Genomic DNA, 25,120 nt, shown 5'->3' on the forward strand with positions numbered 1-25,120 from the left:
GGAGTCTTTTAAAGTGTGTCACAAAATCAGAAAAGAGGGAAAGCTGGTAAGTTTTCTATATAAGAATGTAAAACCTCCATATGTCCAAAAGCAATATCCCTCATCAGTAAATTTCCAAATCAAATGCCAGACTGTTACAACTTTATTTTTCCTGTGTAATAGATCAGTAGTTCTAAAAGTTTTTGGTCTCAGGACTCCTTACATTTTGAAAAATTATTGAGGACTCCCAAGAGCTTTTGTTTAAATGAGTTACATGTGTCAATAGTTATCACATTCACAATTAGAACTGAGAAAAATGTAAACAATGTATTTATTGATTCATTTTTAAAATAATAACAAATCCTGCTTCTGCATCAAGCCTATGGCACTATCACATGTCATGAAGCCTCTGGAAAAGTCTGTACACTTGTGAGAGAATGAGAGTAGGAAAAGGTATCAAGTCTTAATGTTCCTCTGAAAACCAGTTTAACCTCTAGAATCCTTTGAAAAGCTCTCATGGGTCCCTAGACCACACTTTGAAAACCACCGTCATAGACAGTTATAGTCATTAAATAATAACATTTTAATTAAAATATCATACTAAAGAACGTGAAAAGGCATTTCACAAAAGGAGAAACCCAGTAACCAAGAAACATATGAAACATAGTCAACCTCATTTAGCAATCAGATAAATATAAGGGAACATAATTCATTTATCAGATTGGCAAAAATTTATATTATGAAAATATCCAGTGTTATAAACTGTCTCATACATTGCTAGTGGGAAAATACTACCTTTCTAAAGAAAGATATTCCTAAAAAAAATAAATGAGAAGATTGTGCAAGAATGTATGGATGCCTATTTATTAGTGTCATTAGAATTGTAAAACTGGGAATGGTATAAAGTAAAATAAAAGATTTATTTGGGATGGATTTTTATAGTTTTTAAAAATTATTATATCTCTATTCACAGAATAGTAGCGAGCCATTCATGATAATACAGATCTGATAAATTATTTTAAAATAAGGGCTAAAGTCCATTATGTTTAGAACGGCTCCATATTTTTTTAATAAACATATTTATGGGTATATGTATGTCTACCTAGAGAAAGGTATCAACAGGTCAGTGTTATCATTGGGTAATGAGATTATGGAAAATTGTTTTCTATTTGTATATCTTTATTTTCTACAATAAACCTGGATTAGTTGAATAATACATTTAATTTTTTATATGTTTCAAGATAAAAAGATGAGAGGAATACAATTTGTAATACACTAATGTATTTTAGTAAAAGGTGAATAGTTGCTTAGGGGGCCGCCTCATTGCTCTCTTTCAGGAACTAGTCAATCCAGAGAGCTGAGAGAGTATAGATCGGTGCCTGAACCACTATACCACAGTTGACAAGCAGCAGGTCTGCTTTAACTACACTTGGCTGCTGGTTAAAAACATGGGGAATAATACTGTTAACTAGAATAACAATAATAAACACAGCTGTATTACATTTTTATCAGATATTTGTACTTCATTTGGATTATCATTTTTAGCCCACATAGCAACCCTAACACATTACAGATGCAAAAACCAAGACCTGGCCAGGGTGGGTAACCTGCCCAAGATCACGTCATATACACAGAGCCAGGAGTGGAACGCGGGCGGTCTGATCCCACAGGCCTAAGTGACACTTCCGCTGTGCAGTGCTCTTCCTGGACTTGTGGCCGTGGTTATGCCATCCACTCATTAGCATGCAGCATTCACTCGACTAGATCCCCTTGTAGCAAAGAGAAATATTACCAGGCATGATCAGTTCCGGTTATGATTATGATAAAACAACTGTCTCATTCAATATAGCAAGTGCTGAAAAGGATTAAATATCATCAGATCATTTGGATATTTCAAAAGACAACGCATTCAGACCACTCCTCTCTTTTTCCCGTTTGGTCTGGAGTCTGAAACCATGTGACTGTTGTCCAGCATGTGTGTTTTATATTAAAAGTCACAGGGAAGGGGGATTGTAGTCCTGTGCTTGTGTTTTGGCAAATGTTGTTTTCTGGTAGAGGCTCCTCTAAACAAAGACCAGATGGAACATCTCGTTTCAGAAAATTAAATGATTATTCTGGAAATTCTTTTTAAAACTGGGTTATTAAAAACCACCTAAGCTATGTTCTTTCCTTCCACCTAATAAATGATAGGGAAGAAATCTAGTGTCAGACATTTCCTCCTTCATCACCTCTTCAGTTTGTTTCTCCTCCTATTGATTTGTTAGCAGTTATGGAAATGAGCATTAAGCACAGAAAATCATGTCATCCTGTTTCAGTTTTCATTACCCCGTGTGACTGTGATTTGTTGGTTGTATTCTTCCTTGGTGATCAAAATACTCTCACTGGGGCACGCCTTCTTAGAAACAAAAAACAGGGATCCAAAAAATTTAATATTTGCAATTTGGATATTAGACCAAATCATTTAATACATAATGCTAAATTTAATATGCACGTTATATATTTATCATATAATATATATTTATAAAATAAAACTGTTTTTACAAATTGATCTTTTATTTCAAAGTAAGTTTCTGTCTAATAGAAGAAGGTAATTGTAGTTCATTGTCTGTTTTGGGCATATGGAAAATTGGTACTAGTTGAAGTCAACCTTTGTTAGATTTGGTTTAACAGTAAAACCATAATTTTCATCAGTTAAAACACTGCAACTGTATTTTTAGAACAGAAAGGTTATATAAATGCATCAACAGATGCTTTTGATGTAAAACAATGCATAAAAAAACAGAAGGGCAAGGAGAGCAGCTGTCTGTACGTTGCCCTGGAGTTTGAGTTAATCTTTATGGCCTGTAACTTGAAACAGTACTGTCAGGCCCCAGGGCATCTGTGGGAGCAGTGTTGGGAAGCTAGGCCTGAGGAGACAGATTGAAGAAGAGTATTTCCTCAGTTAGTGTTTGTTTTTCTGTGTCACAGCTTTCAGTTGATCTAGTTTCCAGAAGGGCTCAAAAATCACTGTGGGCTCCCAGGGCTGGAACTTAAGATGAGTCCTTGGTTTAAATTACAAGTGAAATCAAATGTGCTTGGCCATTTTATTTTCCCTGATCAAAAAACATCAGTGAGATCAGTTTCCCTGGCGGGAGAGCTGGGACTGGCTTGGCGGAAGCACTGAACAGACAGCAACCCAGGCCACTGCCATCTTCCCATCAAGTGCACCCAGCTCTGCTGCCTCCTTTTGTCACCCTCGTACCCTCTCATTTACTGAAGATGCCTCATTTTTTCTTTTTTTATTACAAAAATTTAAGGTTTTCCATATTTTTTCCTCAGTCCTCTATTTGAAAAATAAAAACAAACTTATTTATGAATGGGTATAATATTTATGTCTGAAATATCAGAAATAAAATTTGGATTTATGATACAGTCATATTTCTGAAAGATTGCTGATTCAGTTTCTTTCTTTAGGGATTACCGTGTGTCTTTACTATTCGTTTTTATAATTTTCAAGTGGCACCCCAAAAAAGGTGCCTCTTGATAGCTGATGCTTTTATACTTACGTGCTACCTCCCTTGCTCTGAGGTACCTTCCAGACAACCAGGGAAGGAAAGTGTCAGGCACAAATCCAGACCCACCTCAGTAGCTGTTCCTTGAGTTGCGTTTCGCCCATTAACACCCAGAGCCTTTTTGTTTTAATTCATTTAGTTCTCATCTACAAGGGCATTGTAATAAGTCGTCCACTTATTCTGATTTTCCCTGGAAATAAAAAAGCATATTATGGTTGCATATAGTCATTAACTTAGATCTGGGGGCTTCAACCTTCCATAGTCAAGGTCTCAACCAGAATTACACATTCTGTCATGCAGGTTTGTCTTAGTGACACCTGGAAGCAGCTGTTGGCAGCACTCAAGTGTTATCTCCAACAGTTACCTATTTCCGTCCTCTTCCTTCTTCTGCATCCTGCTTGTGTGCCTTCTCCATGCCTTCTTCCTGGCATTCTCCCTCTTCTCCCCATTCTTTCCTCCTCTCCCTCTTCTTCCTCCCCCCATCACTCTCTTCTTCTTCTTTCTTTCATTTTTTCATTACTGTTGCTTTTCTCACAGCATAAATTTAGACTTAAACATTACGATAGACCTAGAGAAGAAAACAATTTGCACTGAGCCATCTTGCCAGTTTCGATGCCTGTAAAGGACAGGTTTCTATAACTGGACATAATGCTCTATGTGGTAAGGTTGATCAGCCTATAGAGACTAAGGCGGGAACTTACTTTTTAAATTATTAGACTTAAAAAGAATCTTAGTGTTCATCTGGCGCAGAATATCCCACACTTGCCTGATTGTAAAAATTACCTGGGTCTTTATTAAATAATGGAAATTCCTAGGCCCCACTCAGCCCTACTGAATCATGAGCTCTAAGGAAGGGTCCTAGGAATCTGTGTTTTATTGTATGTTTTCTTTTTAACAAGCTGCCCAAGGTTTTTATTAGGATCAGGCAAATTGGGGGGCCCTGATATAACTGATGAAACTGAGTCAGCTCCATGAGTTGATTGCTTGAGTTACTCGCCCAGTGACTAGGCTAACGCGAATTTACTAATAGTGTGATACTGATCACCTAGCTTGAGTATCACTTTTCCATATCTCTCTACCGTGTTTCCCCAACAATAAGACCTAACCGGACAATAAAGCCTGAGCATGATTTTTCAGGAGGACATTCCCTGAACATAAGCCCTCATGCGTCTTTTGGAGCAAAAATTAATATAAGACCCGGTCTTATTTTCGGGGAAACACGGTATATGAGATTAGCACCTGTTTCTTGGGGCTATTATGAGGATAAGCTATATCACCCTTTATAAATTGTAAAGAGTCTTACCTTGATTAAGCATTCTGATGGACCCACTAAGCATTTAATAATACCTCTTGGGCAAAGTGGAGACTTAAACCAGTGATCCCTACACAGGTGCGAAATTGAAGCAACTCTTGAGAGGCTGAAGAAACTAGAACGTGATCTCAGCTTTAAAGAACAGGAGCTCAAAGAACGAGAAAGACGTCTGAAGATGTGGGAGCAAAAGCTGACGGAGCAGTCCAACACCCCGGTGAGTGTTCCCTACAGAGCTAAGCTACCCTCTACTTAGAAGATGTGGCTGAGCATGGCAGCATGGCAGCTCTCCGCCTCCCCTCCCTCTCGCCGTCCCTCGCCACCTCCTCACTTCCTGCCTAACGCCTGTATGTTCAAGGGCCCACATTTATACTCAAGTAGTGCTCATGTCTCATTTCAATGAACAAAATGCCAGAAATTTAGAAGAAAAGCTTATCCTATTTCTGGCTCTTTCCCTAAGAACTGTTATATTGTCAGCGTGTTTGTATATTAGAATTACAAAAAAAATATCCAATGTATTTTCATACCATCTGTTAGATCTCCAGAACACGTGCCTTAATGCTGCCTTAACTCTTCAGCGTTCATCAGTAATTAATAAATACGACACCAAGGCAGCTCGTTGTCTAAGAAAGTCTTTGATGTGTCAGAACTTATCCAAGTTTTTCTTCTAAAAGAGAGCTCCCTTAATGACATATAAAAGATAACTCAATTTAGCATCATGATATGGGCAGTAAAAGATTGGAAAAAGATCTCTTGGGACAAGCTGTCCATATTTACTACACCTAGGAAATATCTTGGTTTTTTTCCCAAGTCTTGTATTTAGAGGAAAATAAAAATTTGTTTTAAGGGTTTCACTATTTTTATACACTTACCGTGAGCTTATATGTTTACATGATATATTAAAATCTAATCAAATTTCAGCATTCTTTCCTACTTTAAATGATTTATTATTTGGGGAATTAAGTATAAATTTATCATTGGTTTTTCCAGGGTTTTTAATGGGTCATATTTGTCCACATTAAAATCACAAGTAATAGCAAGATTAAAAGTACATTTGTTATGTATTTTTAATTTATTTCTGATAGTTGCTATGGCAATTATACCAAAAAAATAGTTAAGTGCGCTTTGCTTTGTGATCTTCAAAAAGCTTTCCTATTTTTAAGTCTTAATCTCCACTAAGCAGCCAATGACAAATGGCAAAGTATTTTCCTGGGTCTAAAGTATAAATAGTTTGCCTCCTTTTCTAATTTATGTGGAGAAACAACCTGATATCCAAAAAAGGGAAAATACAATGAAGGTAAATGTTTATATCAGATTTAACTTTTTCAAAAATGACAGGTTACCCAAAGAATCCCAAAGTAAGAACTGAATTACTATACATAAGACTATCATGCACATTAAAAAGGTACCACATTTTATAAGGTCAGTGAATTTAACTTGGCTCCCAAGAAAGAAGTCAAGGGAAGTTTTCTGTTCTGGTTGAATTGCTACCAACAGGCAGACTCAGAAAGCATTAACCTGAGGATCCGCAAGGAAGCTTTGCTTCTCCCAGCTCTGATGAGAGGCAAAAAGATGGCCATCTTCTTTACAGTTGTCATTTTTAAGTACATCGAAATCTTAAGCTACAAAGTATTGCATGGCTTAACTCTAAATGTAGCATTGTAGGAAAAACCTTTAAACCACCTATGAGAGTATGCTTTAGAACCTTTCTTTGGTTTATTGGTATTAGTTTTGCTGAGAAATTATGGGCTGCCTTGCATACATTATTGCTATTAGTAACGTAGTTGCGTAATAAATGTTGAAACACTATGAGTGCTCAGTAGGTTGAATGCTGCATTTTCACTCCAGAAAACTTTCTGTAAAGGAACTGCTTTGAGGTCTCCCATCTAACAGTGGACAGCATGAAGCACCACCTCCATAAGATTTTCTTACCTTCTTTTACTTATGAGGGCTAAGTTTTCGTTCTTTACATTCCTGCTTTTAATGTCTCTTCTGCTTAGAGCTGGTATTTCTGAAGGAAAGAAAGTTTGTGCTCAGGTATTTTATAAGTAGGTATTTTCTTTTATCCTCACATTAGTTTTCTAGTTGACTTTAAGTGAGGTATCTGAGAAAAAGATGAAATAAGCCTTAAGGAAGAAGTGGCTGGAGGTTCGGGTTTCCTATAGATAGCCTCATCTTAATTATAAAAGTTTAACATTGACATAACATCATTTCAAATTGTATTATTGGATTTATTTCGAGAAAGGCACTATGGTTTTTTTCCTGAAATTAAAACATTAAAGATGTTTGGGAAGATGAATTCTCCATATATAAATATGGACAATGTTTATTTTTAAATTATTTTTGTAGCTTGATGTAAAAAAACGTATTTCTTTTAAGAGTAAAAACTCATTTGAGAGACATTGAGATCTTAAACTGTAAGAAAGGACCCATGAAATAATAAAATAAATAAGCAACAAAGAGTTTCCTGAGAGCACATAACAATTGAAAACAAATTTGCGAAGCTGGGAAATTTGATTACAAGGAAAATAATATCCTCTCTCCAGTGTTAAAGAATCTAAAGCATTTTTTCTTCCATATAACTGGTACTTTTAGCTGAATTATATGAAATTCTTGAACTAACCACTTCAGAAATATTTTCCTAATAGAGAAGGATATTTTTTAAAAACTCAACTTCAACTTCAATTTGTAATTTAGGAAATTGGCCCTAAAAAAATACCTCTACACCCAGAATCACCTCTGAGGTAAAGGTCACCTCAGAGTTACATTATTTGTACATTGTTTGTCATAAATTTACCCATATTTAAACAACACCAAAAATAAAAGCCTTAATTTGCTTATTTCTCAAAAGAAGAGTCAGTGACACTTTTCAGATACAAGTAGTTTTACCCCTGAAATGAATATGACCAATGTTTATAGGGATAGGTTGGCTGTTCAAAATAATTACATAAAGTAGAAAATAATTGTCTGTATTCACTGTGAGAAGGACAATTTATGGAAAAAAGGTTTTGCTAAAAGAAGGAAACTTATGTAATAGAGAATAGAGAAAAAAGTAAAAATTGAAATTAATAGTAATCATCTTTACTCCCAATTTTCACATGTATTTATGTATAATATTTATAACATAAATGTTACAGACAGAATCTAGAATTTGTTCCCAAGTGAGTTATTTCATAAATTGAATAACTAGTATTATATCTGGCTATAATAAATAATAAATGGAAACAAGTAAATTCTAGACTCATTTTAAATTCACAGTTGGATACTAATCTAGCAAAAAGGGTGATTAATGACCCAAGTTTCCCTAGAACTGTATTGACTGCTAAACTGTTTGCATGCTTCCTCTAAGCTTTTCTTCTTTTAATTTTTACTTTATATTTCATCTCTACGTGATTTCTTTTTAAATATAATAACTAATGTTTCTGTGTGAAAGTGAAATTGGGAAAAATTAAGAGAAATCCTAAAACCTATTTTGTTTTAAGCAAAACGAGGATTTAAAACTTACAACTTCTTTCCCATTTGAAATTTGGCTTGCGTCAGTGCCTTGCAAACTTTTGGTTGTGATTTATTCTGTCATTTATAAATTATGGCAAATACCCTTGAACCAAACCTGCCGTTAAGTAAATTCTGACATAATTCCCTACATTCACTTACTTCACTAATCATTTACCTTCTGTGCAGTGCCCACTAATTTTGTGGTATCTGTTTCCTTTATTTAAATTGGTCCTAATTTCTCTTTTTACTTCTGTCCTTTCTTCCCTTGTGATAGCTTCTCTTGCCTCTTGCTGCAAGAATGTCTGAGGAGTCTTACTTTGAATCTAAGACAGAGGAGTCAAACAGTGCAGAGATGTCATGTCAGATCACAGCAACAAGTAACGGGGAGGGCCATGGCATGAACCCGAGTCTGCAGGCCATGATGCTGATGGGCTTTGGGGATATCTTCTCAATGAACAAAGCAGGAGCTGTGCTGCATTCTGGGATGCAGATAAACATGCAAGCCAAGCAGAATTCTTCCAAAACCACATCTAAGAGAAAGGGGAAGAAGGTCAACATGGCCCTGGGGTTCAGTGATTTTGACTTGTCAGAAGGTGATGATGATGATGATGATGATGATGACGGTGATGAGGAGGATAATGACATGGAGAATAATAGTGAATGACAGCAGAAAGCAAAGTGATAAAATTGAAGATGTTCAAAAAAAAAAACGAAAGAAACTTGTTATCTCAGTCTGTACAAAAACCAGTAAGGAGGTAGAAAACCAAGTATTGCATTTATAGGTCAATTACATTTATGTGACCATCATTTCATTATCAGTTTTACTTTAGATTTGTTTTTGCTTATAGCAGAATAGGGGGTGGGGAGGAAATTCAGCCAAAAAAGGTGTATTTAATGAATCAACAAATGTGGTACCTGATTATAGAAATTTATGATTCCATATACAATATAGTATTTTTTAACTAATGGTATTCTGGCTTTTTTAATGAACACTTTATAGTTTGTATTTGGTTTAATTTGATTTCAGTTATTTGGTAGCTAAAAAAATCTTACGTTTTGAACAAGCATTCTTAACTCCTAATTCTTCTTTGACACTTGATTTTCTTGTAACATACTACATTTTTTTTCTTACAGCAATACACTGTACTTGTCAGAAATAATTGATAGTGACTATAAAATCTAACCATAAAAAAACCGAGATGAAAGAAGGTTATAACAAATACTTCTTCAGAAATACCTAAATGCCGAGAATTCTCAATACTTAATAGCGCAACTATTCAAAGTAAGAACTGAGAGATGTTCTCAATAGTACATTTGAAGGAGAAATACACTAATTTGAAAACAGCAGTCACAGGCTTTTATACCAGCACTAGCCCTGGAAGCTTCTCAACAACACACTGTCATCTAAGGCTTAGCTTGTGTTTTATACAGAGAGAAAGATACAGTCTTAGAGGGATACTTCCAGGAAGAATGAGTGTTGATATAAACCTTCTCTGCACTTTCATTAAGGGTCTGTTTTCCAAAGGGGCCTGATTATCCTGGATTTTAAATATATGTATAGATTTTTTTTTTAAGAAGAAACTAAATATTATTCAAAGAACGTCAAAGATAAGTTTTCCTTACTCAGGCAAAAGTGCAAGCTGAAGGGTTCTTTTTATATCAAATCTAGCCTTTGTCTAGAGTTATCTTTTTTGAATCTTGATTCAGGGATGCTTGCGTTGAGGAGAAGTCCACGCAGGTACTGCTCTAAAAACCTGGCTAGCCAGAGAGAGATTCTCAGAATGTTATCACAGATGTGTTAAAACTTGTTTAAACTATAAAACACTCTTTAAAAAAGAACAACTACAGAACATTTGTAGTTATATAAAAAGAAAGGCAAAAGAGCGGAGAGATTTTTTCCAGCCTAAATTAGAAAGCAGTACCATCAAGTAGTCAAATTAGGGTATTAAACCGGAGTACTTTTGGTGATTCTTTTTTATGGAAGATTTAAGAAAGGATATCATCATAGATATTATCTAATACTATTTCCAAGTATTATTGGATCATAAAAAGCCTCTTGGAATTTGAAGCATGACACGCTTCTAATCCCCATTAAGAGCTGAAAAATTACACAAAATGATTGGTACACCGTGCCAGCTTTATTTGGAGAAAAATAACTAATAAAATGTTCTGGGTGTAATATGTAGAACAGCCATATAAGTAGAGATAGAGGGATCTGGAGTCAGATAGTGGTATAAAACCCTGCGTCTGCTTGCTGTACAATCTTGGGCAAATGATTTAACCTCTGAGTGTCTGGTTTGCTCATCTTGAGCATGGGAATGATAATAGTACTTATTTCAAAGGATTGTTGTGAGGATTAAATGAAATAAAATATGTAAAGCACATCAGTACCAAGCCCATGGTAAATGGTCAGTTAATGTTAGCTTCTGTAATTATGCCAGTGAACAGACACTGAAAAATAAGTGGTTTCAGTAACCTGGAAAACTGAACTATCAATTTCAAGTGATATTTGCTGAATAGTATGAGAGGAAATTAAAAGTGGATTGCTTTCAGGAAAGATCAAGAGTATATTCATAGAATGTGAGCTACACAGATTTGTCCTGTTGCTCTTTGAAGACTGTGCACTCTGCTACCACCCACAGACCAAGTAAACACAGGAAAAATAGGTAAGCTTTTCACCTAGAAACTGGGTTCCCCACATACCCAATCTGATACAGTTCTTATGTCTATGCAAACATAGATTCTGATACATGCTCACCACAGTAGAGTGCTGGTGACAAATAGGCACACACACATAAATGAGCATCCCTTCTGTGCTCAGACATAGAGAAGTACTCCCTGACTCAAGCCAAGCCACTCAAGCAGAAAATCTTGGAGTGGAGCAGAGAGACAGTTTTCAATTCTTGACTTCCCAGCATGCCCTGGGGCACGGTGGCTTAGTAATCTGAAGGAGAGAGCCAAAGAGGGCAATTTAAAAGCCTCTTGCACATTCTACCAGGCCAAGATAATGTCATTTATTCCACAAATATTCATGGAGTCTCTTCTCTGTGCCAGGTATTATTCTAGGGAACAGCTAGACAAAAATCTTTGCACTTGTGGAGCTTACATGCTAGAGGGTAGAGATCAACCATAAACAAAACCAATGTATCATATAGTATATAAACATTTGATAAGTTCATGCTCAAAAATGAAGCCAGGAAGGAGGATAAGGCACATGGGAAGTTTTGCCGTTTTTAAAGTGGGTCAGGAAAGGCTTCACTGATAAGGAAATCTATGGGCTATTTTGGGGTTCAGTGCACTTTCTGTAAGAATGTAAACCTTGCCTGTCATTTAAGAATATCAGCAGTAAATTTAGAACACATGGACTGAATGAAACTGACATTTTTCTTTACGTATAAATCTATTATGATTATACATAAAGTTTTGCTGCATTAATAAAAATAGCCAAGTAGGTCCAAAAGAGAAAGGTAATAGGGCTCTGTACCCAGACCTAGGTTTACCATTAATTAGGTAATATTTCTCTAATCTTTCTGTTTTTGCCATTTCCTAGAAACTGTAAGGATTTAAGATACAGAAAATTGATACCCTCAGTGATAAGCTTGAAACTGTTTCCACCTAGAATTAGGCTATAGTTAGTTACCATATGGCACTGGCTAATTCACTTTCTGTTCCAAATCAGTGTCTTTCTAGGGTTTTGAACATCCCTGAAATATGAATCATATAAACGGAATTTTAAAGTGGTCTCGCTCTGTGAAAATTAGAAGACTTTAGACTCTATTCGTTTTCTTAATTTGGAAAAGGAATGGTTATTAAATATATGCAGAAAATCTAATACTGATGTTACTTGTGTAGCGTTTAATTCACTTTTCAGATAAGTTTTTGAAATGGCAAGTTATTGGTACTGAATTTGTTTCCAATTATTTGACTTACAAAAGTGTACATTTACAAAGAGTTTGAAAAAAAACACAGAAATTTGAAGATTCAAAATGAGAATTGAAACTGTAAATTGTAGTACTTGTCAGAGCCATACAGCTGAAAATAGAACTGCTCTTTCATCTTTTTTCCTTCACTCATCAAGTTGATCATGTACAATTTGATGACACCCTACTGTTGGTTCTCAACCCGAGTAGTACTGTTACCTAATGGTGTTTGGGAGAGCTGGGCTGTATTTTGGGTTGTCATGGTGACTGATGGTGTATTTAGCGCCCAATGCCAAAAATGGTAACATCCCGCATGCCAGGGACAGTAGCACCCAATAAAGAACTTCATCCAAAATACCCATGATGTCGTCCCTTCCTCTATTGAGAAACTTGGTAAACTAGAGTTCCACATCAAATTTTTATTCCCCAAACAAAATTACTCAAGTTAAAAGACACATTTTCACAATTACAACTACTACACAATCTGAATTTTGTCGTTTTGTGGCATTTATCTTACATCCCCACTTGTGGAAATGGTTTCTTTCCCCATAAGAATGCTGCTGGAAACTTTGTGAAGTAGCTAAATTTACTCTCCTGTTATACTGATGCCACAATAAATAAAAAAGAAAAATAGCATTCAGGTAGCTACAATTCTGCAAAGTAGCCAGGTTAATTTAAAAGGGGCCTTTTCCTAACATTTTTTTTTTTTAAGCAAAATCACAATTTAATATTTTACACAAATAATCAGTGGGAAGAGGTTGGAGGCACGTAGCACACTTATTTTCGATGCTCTGGAACCGGTGAGGGCTGGTTTTGAGCCAGTGATTTTTAACATGCAGCAGATTTGTTAGACATTAACACCAACTGAGGAATTCAAACTTTATCCCCATTAAAACCAAGGAATTGGAGGTGAGGGGTGGTTTGGGAGAGAGCCAAAATGACTCTGTAGCACTATGGTGTATATAACTTTATTTTCAGAGTTTTCATTGGAGTGGTAAGAATTTCATGAAAGATCATTTTAAAACTTACTCTGAGTTAAATATTGATACTTAAAAAAAATTTTGGATGCTCTAGACTTGCTGCAGCCTTTTGAAATTAGCCATCTCACCATACCACATATATAATAGAGCAGACATTTTTCTATAATCAGGTACCTTTTGCTGTTTTTGAGTAAGACTGTTTTCCTGCTTACAGTTTAAGCATTGCCAGAGAGAAGAATCTGTTCTGTTCTTTTGACTGTAGCATAGCCTGACAGCTCTAGATGCAGCATTTTTCTAATGAAAAATTAGTGTCTACCAGGAAATCCGGAGGACTCGCTATGTTTCCTCGGATTCCAACTTAGTTTGCGCTCTGTTTCCTGCGAGGAGCTTTCTGGCATGTGATTATTTACTTCAAACTAGAGTTTCAAGCACCTACATTAATTATTTTATATCGTGTGCAAAATGATATCCTTTAATGTCAGATACAGTACACTGCACATACTGCTTTTGCACTGTTTTAAAATTTTTGTACTAAGTAATAGAAAATATTTTTATTCATGAGTGTGAGCTTTGAGTAGATGGCATTATCACTTCATTGTGTTTTGTTTTGTTTTGTTTTTTTGACAAAATTTTTTTCTCAATTACCCTATTGCAATGTTATTCTGAGCAAGTCCTATGCCAAAATCTTGTATAATGTTTGTATGGAAGATTAAATTTTACTCTTGTGTGGTGAGACTACTCAGTTATTGCCTTCATAGTTGGAATTTGAAGCACAAAGTCCACAATGTGTTCAGAAATCTAAGTTGGTGTCATACATTTCATTTTGATGTGAACTTTTCTTTGCTTTCCTTTGTTTTAAGACTCCATTTTACAATAAACGTTTTGACAGTAAATCCCTTTGTTATGTGTTGCTGTGCGTATCACATCTTTGTTAGAATTGATTCCCAACATCCTTTGAAGGAATCATTGTCACATGCATGCACGTGAGCAGCAGCTTTTCTCTCCTGAAATCAGTCGGAGTGTAAATAATGAATTTGTAAAGTGACGGGGCAGTCACAAGGTGAATTTTTTTTTTATCCCTAAAGAGAGACAGAAAGGCTTAGAACTCACCCTACAGCAGATACATTGATATGTTAACAAGTGACCGAAAACATAAAGGAATCGGTAAGCCACTTTGTGGCTGGAGGTCATTAACTCTTATCCCCTGTCCTGCCAAATTCAAACCGGCTTGAAGCAGTGCCTTCCTCTCCCTGATCTTTGCCAGCATCATGCAAGAATCCCGCTGGCGCAAGTATCACACTCACCCTAGTGCTTTCCCTTGGCGTCCTCTTGATGAGCCATCCTCAGAGCACGAGCGTTCTCCTTGCCTTTGGGCATTAACTCCATAGATTTTGGTTTTGACTAGTAGTTTTCATTTACAGCCTTTATTCTTTTCAAGAAATATTTATCAGTTTTGTTTTGCACTACATTTGGGAATGGTGTAAGAATCAAAACACTGCAAATCCCTCTACTCCCTATAAAAGCCAGCCCTGATGCAGGGAAATATTTCTGTAACTTAGTCTGTTGTTTCTTGATCAAATCAAAAAACTGCCTTACTTCCCGTTTGTTTCCGTGATGGGAAAAAGGAAATGACATGTTTCTGCAGCTGTACCCAGCTGCCCTGTGAAGACGTAAAACCATAATGTATTTTCTTTGATTGAGTTCAGTTTCAGACCCTCGTCCTCCCATCACTTTCCTTTCTGCATTATTAAGGCAGGTGAGCGCCTGTGACCACGATTCCTACAAATGTCAGGTATTTCAGAGGAGGGAAGGGGCAGTCCGAAAAAACTGGAGGACAGGGGGGTAATGGAGGACATAGAGAGTAGTAGCCAGTTATGCCCTTGCAACTTACCTGTAATAGTCAAACTCTACAAGTTCATAGTCATTGTACCCAGTGGGTTTACAAAATTCTGCCTGCCCCCCCCCTCCAGAGTTGGCCTCATTTCCCCTTTATCCATGGACACACACAGGTGCACCTGGGGCTCCGGTCGGCCACGGAGCATGTCCGTCCTGCCTTCTCTCCCCGCGCCCACCACTGCCAGTGTTTTGGCCTTTCTTCTCCTTACCTGCAGTCACCACTCTTCTCCTTGCCCTGCAGCGCCGGGCTCAACCCAGTATGCCTTCCTTTCCCGTCTTAGTCTGTGAACCCTGCCCTTTTCCTGGTTACACCCATAGACTGAACTCTATACCACAGAATTTAACATTCTTAGGAAATGCACCCTTCAATTTTATTCACTCAACAAATTGTTCAACAAAAATTTACCGGGTATTGTATGCCAGGCAGTCTTCTGGGCACCGAGTAAGCCAAGATGAAGGTGGCACTGAACTCCTCCATGTGTAATTCACACCTATTCCCCCCGCATTTAAATTAAAGGCTCCTTGAAGGCAGAGGCATGCTTTTCCTAGCAAGTTGAGTTCAAAATACCTGTCGATTAAAAGGATTAACTCACCCACCCTCTGATTTTACACTAATAGTAAAAGGAGCCAAATTCAGCTTTTTGCAACTCACCCATAAAAGGATATTATTTGTAACAGAGGTTGAATGACACTTTGCCACATTATCTCATGAGCAATTCAACCATGTTGACAAGTTAATTAAAGCTAATGGCTATAGCAAACTAATTCAAGTCACAGAAGACACAGATTTTTTCAAATTAGGTATTTATTATTTAGTCAGTGGCCATGGGGCATACATTGAAGGGAGTAGCCCTTTGGCTCTGAACATGGTGTGCCCTCTTGCAAAGTCATATGTCATGTTTGTGCACCTGACAGGGCGGGAGTTTAGTGTCATGTTCATTAGAGCAACTCTGTAACCTGGGTTTCTTAGAATAGTTCCCATTTCACTTGTCCTCCTTCATCCGTGGGTCCTAATATTTGTGTTTAAAAATGGAATGCAAGTGAGACATGAGTTAAACACTTGCAAATTCTCTGGTAAGAATAAGCATGAGTCATCTCGTTTCCAAATGGTTGCTTTGGAATTTTCATTAATGATCAGATGATCCTCCTGTTGACTGAACATTCCGAGGAAGGCTCTGGTTATTTGACAAATGTCAGAAATGTCTTGTCTGCCAAGCCCTGTCGTGGGATATGAAAGGACTCTTGGTATGCCAAGTACCAAGAGAGGAAACTCTCAAGATATACAGAGTCCAGCTGCAGCGGCTGTTTCTGAAAGGTTGATGCACATGACTGGCTTCCGTGGGCAGCACCCCTGGAGCACTGAGAAATTCCTCGTAAGGCCAGGAAACTTGTTCTCCATTCAACCTCACCTGCGGGAGGAACCAAGCCAGAGCAGCAGCCGAGAGCTAAAATATCCAAACAACAGGACAAACCAAAATGACAATGATAAAATTACTTTCTTTTTATTTCATTCGTATGTCCCATGCAGCTGCTGCCTTCCTTTGAGATTGGCTCATGGACCGAAGATGATGTGGTAAGCTGCTTCCACTAATGCCTCTTGTGACCTGGGCAGGTGTTTCATAAATTTGTTAAATAAAGTTAATTTGTTCCATAAAGTTAAAAACGGAACTAAAGGGGCTTAGGCCTTAGGACATTCTAACTCAAAGTTGAAAAATTCCACATTTTGCTATTTTTAATGCAGTAATGATTAAAATAAGGCCTCAAGACTAAAGCAAGTATCTCTTCAAATCTTACAAGAGGATTCCACCTCCCTATTTGCTCGGAAAGATATTCGATAATACAATAATGAATACCAATGACAAAACTAAAGGGCTGATCCACGATATCAAATATACCTGAAAAAAAAAGATCTTAAAATTTCCTAAATGCCAGGGATGGACTTGAACCACAGTGCAGAAAGAGCTGGTAAAGGCAGTGCGGGACTGCATGCGATTCTGCTGAACTGGGTTTCCTGCCTGCTGTAGGACAATGCAAAAGTGACAGGTTCCTATTGCCATCTTTACTCTGACCTTCCCAAGGAAGAACAGACACGAGCTCCAGGACAGTCTCTGCAGGTAGAGCCAGAGAAGCCCATGTCTTTGAGAAGATGTGGACAGACTGTTTGAGTCCAAAGCAAGTCCTCCACCCTACACTGGGGAGAGATTCTGAGGAACAGTCCTACTTAGCATGTTGCATCTCTGTATCTGTTTCCTTAGTGAAAAACAGGTCTGAGAATTATTGATCAAAGACCTCAGAGGCTTATGCATGTCCAGGTCCATTTTATATGCTCAAGGTATCATTAAATGGGGTGCTGGTTAGCTCCGTAGGTTAGAGCACAGTGCTGATAACACCAAGGTTGCCAGTTTGATTCCCATGTGGGCCACTGTGAGCTGTGCCCTCCTTAACAAAACAACAAAAAAGTATCATTAAATGAAAAAGAAAAAAGAAAAAAAAAAGCTGTAATGCCAGCCTTAGCAGGCCCCAACCCCAGGAAATAGACCGGGCGCTGCATGGTACAAACTGGGAAAGTCTGTTTACCTAACTCAACCTGGTTTCTGGGCCAAGGCATTTCCCTCCTTTCACCTTCTGGTGAACTAAAACTTTCAACATTAGCTGACCTCTGGCTTCTGTGAGGTAAGGAAACTTGGCACCAGTTGCCTCTACTTCATGCCATTCGCTGAGCGCTGGCCACTCAAAGGTTCCTGCCAGTCCTGCGTAACAGGCAAAAAAGACTTACGATCGATCTCCTGTATTCAGAGGCCTGGATATAATCCTTTACCCCAGCTGCAGAATTGGCCCATCTCATTTGAGAAGAAATTTTTTTAAAGGCACTGATCTCTAACAGCTATTTTTAGTCTTTGCTCTGAGGTTGCATGGTTTTCAAACCATTTAAATAAAATTCCAGGGTCAAGGGCTCCCCAGAGAATTGGTAGGACCGGATCTGGCCTCACTTCTATCTCCTTTCACCCGAGTAATGTGAGAAGCTCCCAGTCAACATGTGCAGAGTGAAATTCAAGGACTGGGGTCCCTGGGTCCAAACTCATTCTGTACATGAAGCTCCGTGCTGTCACTTGTCTTGGGCCACATAGCTTCTTCATGACCAGGCCTAGACCAGGAGTATTTCTCAGCCCACTGCTGTATGGCCCCTGTTACTCATGCAATTGCTGGGTAAACCAGTGCCCCTCAACAACCCAGGGACATAAATGGAAAATTATAAGTAAGAACCTTCTTCAAAGGATTTCTAAATATTTCCCAAATAAGGATGAAAACCAATAGTCCCCAAAGTAAGACCTCTCTCCCCCCAGCCCCCCAAAGACAGGGATAGCTTGAATTATAAAGAGAAAATCTTCTGTTTTACCTCTGTGGTTGAGCCAAGAATTAAAGCTATTTTAATCTATTGAGAACCATGTGTTTTACTGTTAAGTCTGCCCAGTGACCACGTATGAATCTTCAAAACCATATATGTCCTCTCTTTCACAGTATTCTTGGGTTCAGCAACTCGTCAGAAAAGGCAAGTGAAGTAATTTACCTTCTTATTGGAGTTAACTTTGCTTTGGACATGATTTAGTCTAATTTTATTCTGCCTTCCAATCACTTCCTTCAGGTGACTCTTCAGCAGAGATGAGTGTATACGCAACCTTGTTTAAGGAAAACAACATTACAGGAAAACGACTGCTGCTTCTTGAGGAAGAAGACTTGAAAGACATGGGCATTGTCTCCAAGGGGCATATCATTCATTTAAAGGTACCTCAGAAAGGGAGAGCATTCAGCCAACAGATCTTTACTGAGCTCCTACTATGTAGCAGATCACGTGTTGTGTTAGAGGCTGAGGACAGAAACATGGCTGCTGGTTGGTTAGTGCTGCAATTCTTCCAGTTGATAAGTAGCTGTGGCCCCCAAGGAACCCTTACTTCCTCCTGATAATCCAACAGCAAAAGCGTTAATACCTGGCACAGAAGTCCCCTAGGTGATACCTGAATATCACCCCCATGTCCTCAGGAAGTCTCTACTCTAGTGGAGAAGATAGGTATTATTCATGCAATAAGGATAAAATGGCAAAATGACAGACGTAAGAAATGCCACAAAGGAGAGATGAGGTTGGGATGACGAAAGGCTTCTGTGAAACAGTTATGAAGGAGCTAAGAGCTGAAGGATAAGTAGGTGTTAACCAGGTGAAGGGGAGAGAGGAAGAGGTGCTGGGGAGAGGGGAAGAGGTGTTGGGGAGAGAGGAAAAAGAGGTGTTGGGGGGAGGGCAAAGGGCATGCCTGTGGAAAGGCCCTGGTGTGGGAGAAAGCTTAGTGTGCCAGAAGACCTGAAAATAAGCCAGTGTGGTGCCTGCAGAACTAGTAGCCCCTCCCCACCCCACCCCCACCCCGGAATAGCCAGAGGCAACTTTGTTTAAGATCAGAGAGGCTAAATATCCATTAGGAATCCCTAAGGATTTCAGAATGTTTGCTGGAGCTGCGTAAAACTTTAGCCACTGTGATACCAAAAAATCATGGGGATGTGTGTTCAGTTTTCAGTCTTCAGAATTTTGACCTACAACAGACACCACCATGTATGTATTCTAGTCCCTCATTTTCTCAGGAAAGCCTAACATTGCCCCCCAAAACTTCAGTCTTGAACAGTTTCGAAGCTAAAGCTCTGTTGTTTTTGTTGTTGTTGCTTTTTTTGTAGTTTAGCAACCAGATCTGTCTGTCTGTTCATTTTATTTTGTTTTTTAGTCACTCAAACCAGGTAAGAATTGCTGGCACTTGTGTGGGATTTTTATTAATCACAGGTCTGTTTTAGGAGAGATCTTAGGAGAACATAAAATTTGCTCCCAACCTCCTCAACCGCGGTGTGGGTGGATGGAGGGGTAGGCACGGTTAGAAAGAAGAGAAATAGAGAAGGAAATATAGAAAAGCAGCTTCCCATGCAAATCCACGTCTTCACAAAGGCTCTGCCAACATGCCCACTGCTTCTCTCTTTACCTCATTAGAGCTGCTGACACTGGTCTTTCTAGGGAAATCCACCCCTACTCCCCGCCCAGGGTCCATAGAGCCTAATCCACTTCCTCATGCAGAAACATACACCCCAAAGGCTGGCAAATAAATTAATCTCAACCTCTGAGTGTGGTTAAGTCCATCCCAAAAAATCTGTGCTGGCTTAGGTGGGCTACAGTAGGAAAACTTATTTTCTCTAGTACAGAGAAGTTTCAGAGTTCCGAGAGAGAAATTATGCAAAGCTTGTACTATTTGGCAGCTGCGACCACCTCCCCGCCCCCTCTGCTATCTGAAAAAGGGCTAACATTCCTTAAGGAGCCGTCAGAAGGAAATGGAGTGGCAAGCTGTGACACCTCACCGAAAGCCATAGTGATTTAAATGTTCCGAGACCTGGCCTAGGAGAGCCATCCGTGCCCCTCCATTGCCAGTTGGTATCATTAAGGCAAGCAAGGTCCAGACTTACTGATTATGGTTAAATTCTGTGAATGCTACTCATTGCAAGACTGGGCCTGAAAAGACACAAAGAAGAATCCTCCCCTTAAGGAATTTATGTCCCAGAGAAGAGCTAAAACATGTACATACAACTTCTCATAATATATGGTCTGAGCAGTTTGGAGAACAGGAGCTATTTCATTACCTCCGCTTCAGAGGGACAGCGGGCAAGTCAGAAAGGAAAAACGTCCTGGAGTGGGTGGCCCTGAAGATGGATCTGGAAGGAAGGACAGAATTTGGAATGTAAACTGGAGCAGGAAAGAAAAGAACATTAATCTAGAAAATAAAGAGTTCAGAGAGAGAGAAGCCAAGGAGAATGTAAAGGAACAGAAAAAACACTGATTGAACAGTGAGTGAGTGTCTCTGTCCGATGGAAGCTCGGTGTGGAGAATTCACGATACATAAAGCGAAAGGGAGGTGGGGCCAGATCCTGGGCCACTTAAGACTTCAGGCCGTGGATCTGGGATTTGACCAGCTCTGGGGAGTATTGGAAGTTTTAAGAATTGACATGTTCAAACCTTTGCTTCTGGAAGTTGTAAAGTGGATTAGAAAGGAGAGGCTGGATTTTGAAAGACCAATTCAGAGGTTATAGTATAGAGAAGAAGGCCTCACTAGTGTAGTAAAATGCGACTGGAGGATACCACAGGTTGAAGAGCTATTCTCAGGTAGCAAGTAGGACAGGAAGGAGAGAATGGGGTCACAAAAGCTGAAGATTGAGAAAGCTGTATAAAAGCAGGGCCAGATCCTGCAGAGAAGCCAAGAAACAAACACATAGAGAAAAAGCCCTCGTTGGAAGATGCCAGATAGGGGCGTCAGTGCAATGTCCTCTGCTCCTGACAGAGTGCCTGCCTGGCGCTCCAAAAGAGGGGTGTAGCCAGCATCTCTGGGGGGACTCAAGACTCCCCTCAAGCTCCCAGATGAATCTGTATGTGCACATAAAGATAGTTGGTTCTCAGAAGGGTGAGTCACAATCGTCAGGCATGTGAACCCTCCACCTAACTGCCAGAGCCAGTGGCCACCCAGTGGGGTTTGGCCAACATGTGACACTCCATTAAACTCAGCTGGGTAGTGGGTAATTCTGACGAATAAGCTTATATGCCAGAGAAAGGTTAAGGGAAAAGGGTCATGGAAACTTGCTCTGGGAGGGTGCTGTGTACACTTTTGGGGTACTGGGGATAAACAGGGCTTCAAGCTGGTCCTTTTCAGATGGGACATCAGATGAGTATCTCCAGACTAGAGGATCCCTCCTGGTACCTGTCAGAAGTTGTTACACACACACACACACACACACACACACACACACACTCCCTGATGGTGAGAATGGGCCCTCCATTCTCTGCTCTTCCACTGAGGCAGACAGAAGCATTATTGTGTACCTTCTCGAAGAATCTCTCTGCCTTTAAGCGGTAGGTCATAAAACTAGCCACTTCCGCTACTAGGCTGTCCCTTTCATCCTGTCTTGGCTCCCTTCTCCCCCATGCACAAGGAATAGAGCTGAACAACCAATAAGTGTTCATTACGTTGTCAAGTGTCAACAGCTTGCATTGCACTTTATAAAATGCATCTAATTTTTCTCACACTGGCACTTTTTTGCTCTCTACGTGATATGCTCAGTTCACAGAAAAGCTGGATTATACCTGATGAGTATAAAAAAGAATCATAATTTAAATTGTCCTCCTTTCCTTTAAGAGTTCTCTGCGCTTCATTGGGGAAGGGAGTGTTGGATGCATACCCATGGAAAAGCCCTTCCAATGCAGCAAACCCTTTAGAGAGGTTTCAGCCTTAATGAAAGTCTCTGGTGATGCATCCATGTTCTTTGTTGTTTTTCCCACAGTTACTCAGGGTGACAACTGCATTCTATACACTAGTACATTGACTTGTCACCACTGTACTGGTGTTTAAAGAATGGTTTTATTTATTGTTTAATATGAGATTTAACATCTTAAATATCTTCCTGTTCCATTAAATAATTACAAACTGCATATAATACTTTGAACAATCAGGTTTATTCTCCATAGATGTTGGATATTAACGTCCCCAAGATACTTTATGAACTACATAAATAAAGAATGCCTTTGTATGTGCACAATAATTTTAATCCTCTCTTGGCATTATCAGATCGTTAATAAAAGTCATGTGATTTTTTGTTTTTTACAGTCGGCCATTGAGAAATTAACCCATGATTACCTAAACTTGTTTCACTTCCCACCACTAATTAAGGTAAGTAAGGTTTTTTTTCTTACTGAGAATATGCTGCTTTTATTGGCATACACACCTGCCACCTCCACACCTAGATTTGCCAATGTCGGGAACTGTTGTTTGAAGTGAAATTTAATCATGGCCTGTCCAACAAAAGGCCCTTTGAGTGAAGCTTAGGATGTGCCTAAATTGAACAACCTGGTTCCCTGCAAGTTGTAATATTAACAGTACTTTCCTGATAAGCACCTTAGTGGCGAGGGAATGGAAGTGCTAACATTGTGTGTAGGTGAGGGTCTCTGACCTTTCTCCTGGCTCTGGAGACGTCTGTTTCACTCAGAATTCACTGAAGGAATTCACACACTGCAGCCCTAGATTTTCACTTGCACTTTGGGATGGGAGGTTTATTATTTGAACAACATATTAGTATATTTAACATATTACTTTGAATATAGTCTAAAGGTATACAGCACATTTTGTCATAAAATTAGTAGATACTTGCACTTAACACACAGAACTCTTCTCATTCACTAACAGTTATGGTTTTCTGTCTCTAAGCCCTAGAAGGTTCATTTGTTCCTCTGCTGGCTCTTCCATGCACATATGCCCTCAGAACTGGGAATAGCTTGTATATCTTTTAAGTGTTGTGAGACTCTCAAGGTAACATCAGTGCATTTCTAGGGTAAAATTGCACAATGCAAGATGCGCTGTGAAAAATGTGCAATGTGGACATTCAATCTGTCATACGTGAAAGAAATCATTTGGGAAAGTTCTCAAAGACGTAAGATGTCATTTCTCTTGCTTTCAGTAATTATAATTTGTAGCTTAATGCAAAAATAACCGAAAGTTAAACAGCATACTAGAATGGAAAAACTAGAGCTAAGAAATCATCTCCTTTACATGAGAAGTAAAAGGAAAAGCACTACCTAGAATAAATTGGTGCTTGGTTTTTCCTGTTTCAGGACTCAGTGGGTGAACCTGAAGAAAATGAGGAAAAAATAGTGAACCTTGAACTTGTTTTTGGTTTTCACTTGAAACCAGGAACTGGCCCACAGGTAAGTCACATTTTAAATCTTTTTGGATAAATTCCAACCTAATGTGCTCTTTTTTTCTCTCCTGGAACTCTGTGGTTTTATATATCCCCCTACCAGCTGGTGACTTGACTCTCAGTAAATCTATAGATTTTATAAAATAGAATTTAGTGGAAAGGCTGCCAGCTGCCTCTGTAATCCAGTGTAGGAATTTTACTCTCTCCTTCAGCTGAAGATTCCTATCTGAGGCCACCCAAACCCTCCAAGAAACTCACAGCAAAGTGTGAATAGGAAGTGGGGTGGTGAATGCCACAGTGAGTGTTGATGCTGTTGGCATCACAGCTTCCTGTTTCCTGTTTCTTAAGGGGAATCAGTTTTTCATAGGGAGAGTAAAACAACACCAAGAATGGAACAGTAGGCAATGTGCAAACTCAAATTATCAGCTCTAAATAGGACAGCAGGACATTTGACCAAGACTCATTCAGGCAGGCTTTCACTTTAGAGTCTTGAAAAACTATATGGCCTAGGTGGCATATGAATTGAAATCAAATAGGATTGTGTTCATTTCGATTACCATAAATAGCTAGTTATAATGATAACTTCTATTCATTGAGCACTTACGGAATTCCAGGCCAACAGTGTTGAGGTGTAGGTGCTATTTTCCCCCATTTACATGTGAGGAAACCAAGGCTCTGAAAGGTTAAATAACTTTCCCAAGGGTTACTGCTAGGGTTTCTGTTCTTGGGAATTTTTTTTGCTTCTCCATTCCCGAATCCCGAAAAAAGTTGGTCAGGAAATCGGGAAAATCGGCTCCTTGAACCCAGTAATACCCACAGTGGGAAATAAATGTACTACTGACAATGTATCTCTTAGACATTTTTCCTATTTATCGCTATCTAAAGTTACATTGTGTTACAATGTTACATGCCACCAGACATGCGCAGGACACCAGAATCAGATATCACATGACCAGCTAATTTTAGTTCTTGTAAATTGAGCACATTTGATCATGGAGAACAGAAAACAGTTTGTATTTACACAGAGAAATATTTATTTTCACAACCCAGGATTTGACTGCAAAGTCATCTTCAGATGAACTAACTAAGGTAGTTTACCTTAATATGACATTGTAGTCAAATCCTGGGTTGTGAAAATAAATATTTCTCTGTGTAAATACAAACTGTTTTCTGTTCTCCACTATGAATCGTTTCCACAAAGTGGCGGCCGATACTACCAACCACATTCGA

The 25,120-nt window shown here is 38.8% G+C and overlaps 1 protein-coding gene and 1 long non-coding RNA gene across 5 annotated transcripts in view; one reads left to right on the forward strand and one right to left on the reverse strand.

Moving 5' to 3' along the window:
- The window catches only part of MAP3K20 (mitogen-activated protein kinase kinase kinase 20), a 163,779-nt gene that overhangs the window by 111,376 nt on the left and 27,283 nt on the right, over positions 1–25,120 (forward strand). For 2 of the 4 annotated variants that reach the window (XM_019727457.2, XM_074338165.1), the window contains exons 11-16: positions 4,921–5,056; positions 16,659–16,703; positions 18,650–18,680; positions 18,774–18,913; positions 22,804–22,866; positions 23,805–23,897. In XM_019727457.2, the coding sequence (XP_019583016.2) occupies positions 4,921–5,056; positions 16,659–16,703; positions 18,650–18,680; positions 18,774–18,913; positions 22,804–22,866; positions 23,805–23,897 (508 nt within the window). Of the gene's footprint in view, positions 1–4,920; positions 5,057–8,608; positions 14,128–16,658; positions 16,704–18,649; positions 18,681–18,773; positions 18,914–22,803; positions 22,867–23,804; positions 23,898–25,120 lie in introns of those variants that run through there. The other 2 variants (XM_019727455.2, XM_019727456.2) reach the window with 1 other exon arrangement.
- Positions 1,614–6,853, reverse strand: LOC141572712 (uncharacterized). The gene is made up of 3 exons (XR_012498097.1): positions 6,772–6,853; positions 3,600–3,720; positions 1,614–1,748 (listed from the first exon to the last, which is right to left on the reverse strand). It is a non-coding gene; the product is annotated as an uncharacterized LOC141572712 (long non-coding RNA).

The sequence above is a fragment of the Rhinolophus sinicus genome, linkage group LG01, assembly GCF_036562045.2.
Source record: "Rhinolophus sinicus isolate RSC01 linkage group LG01, ASM3656204v1, whole genome shotgun sequence".
NCBI lineage: Eukaryota > Metazoa > Chordata > Mammalia > Chiroptera > Rhinolophidae > Rhinolophus > Rhinolophus sinicus.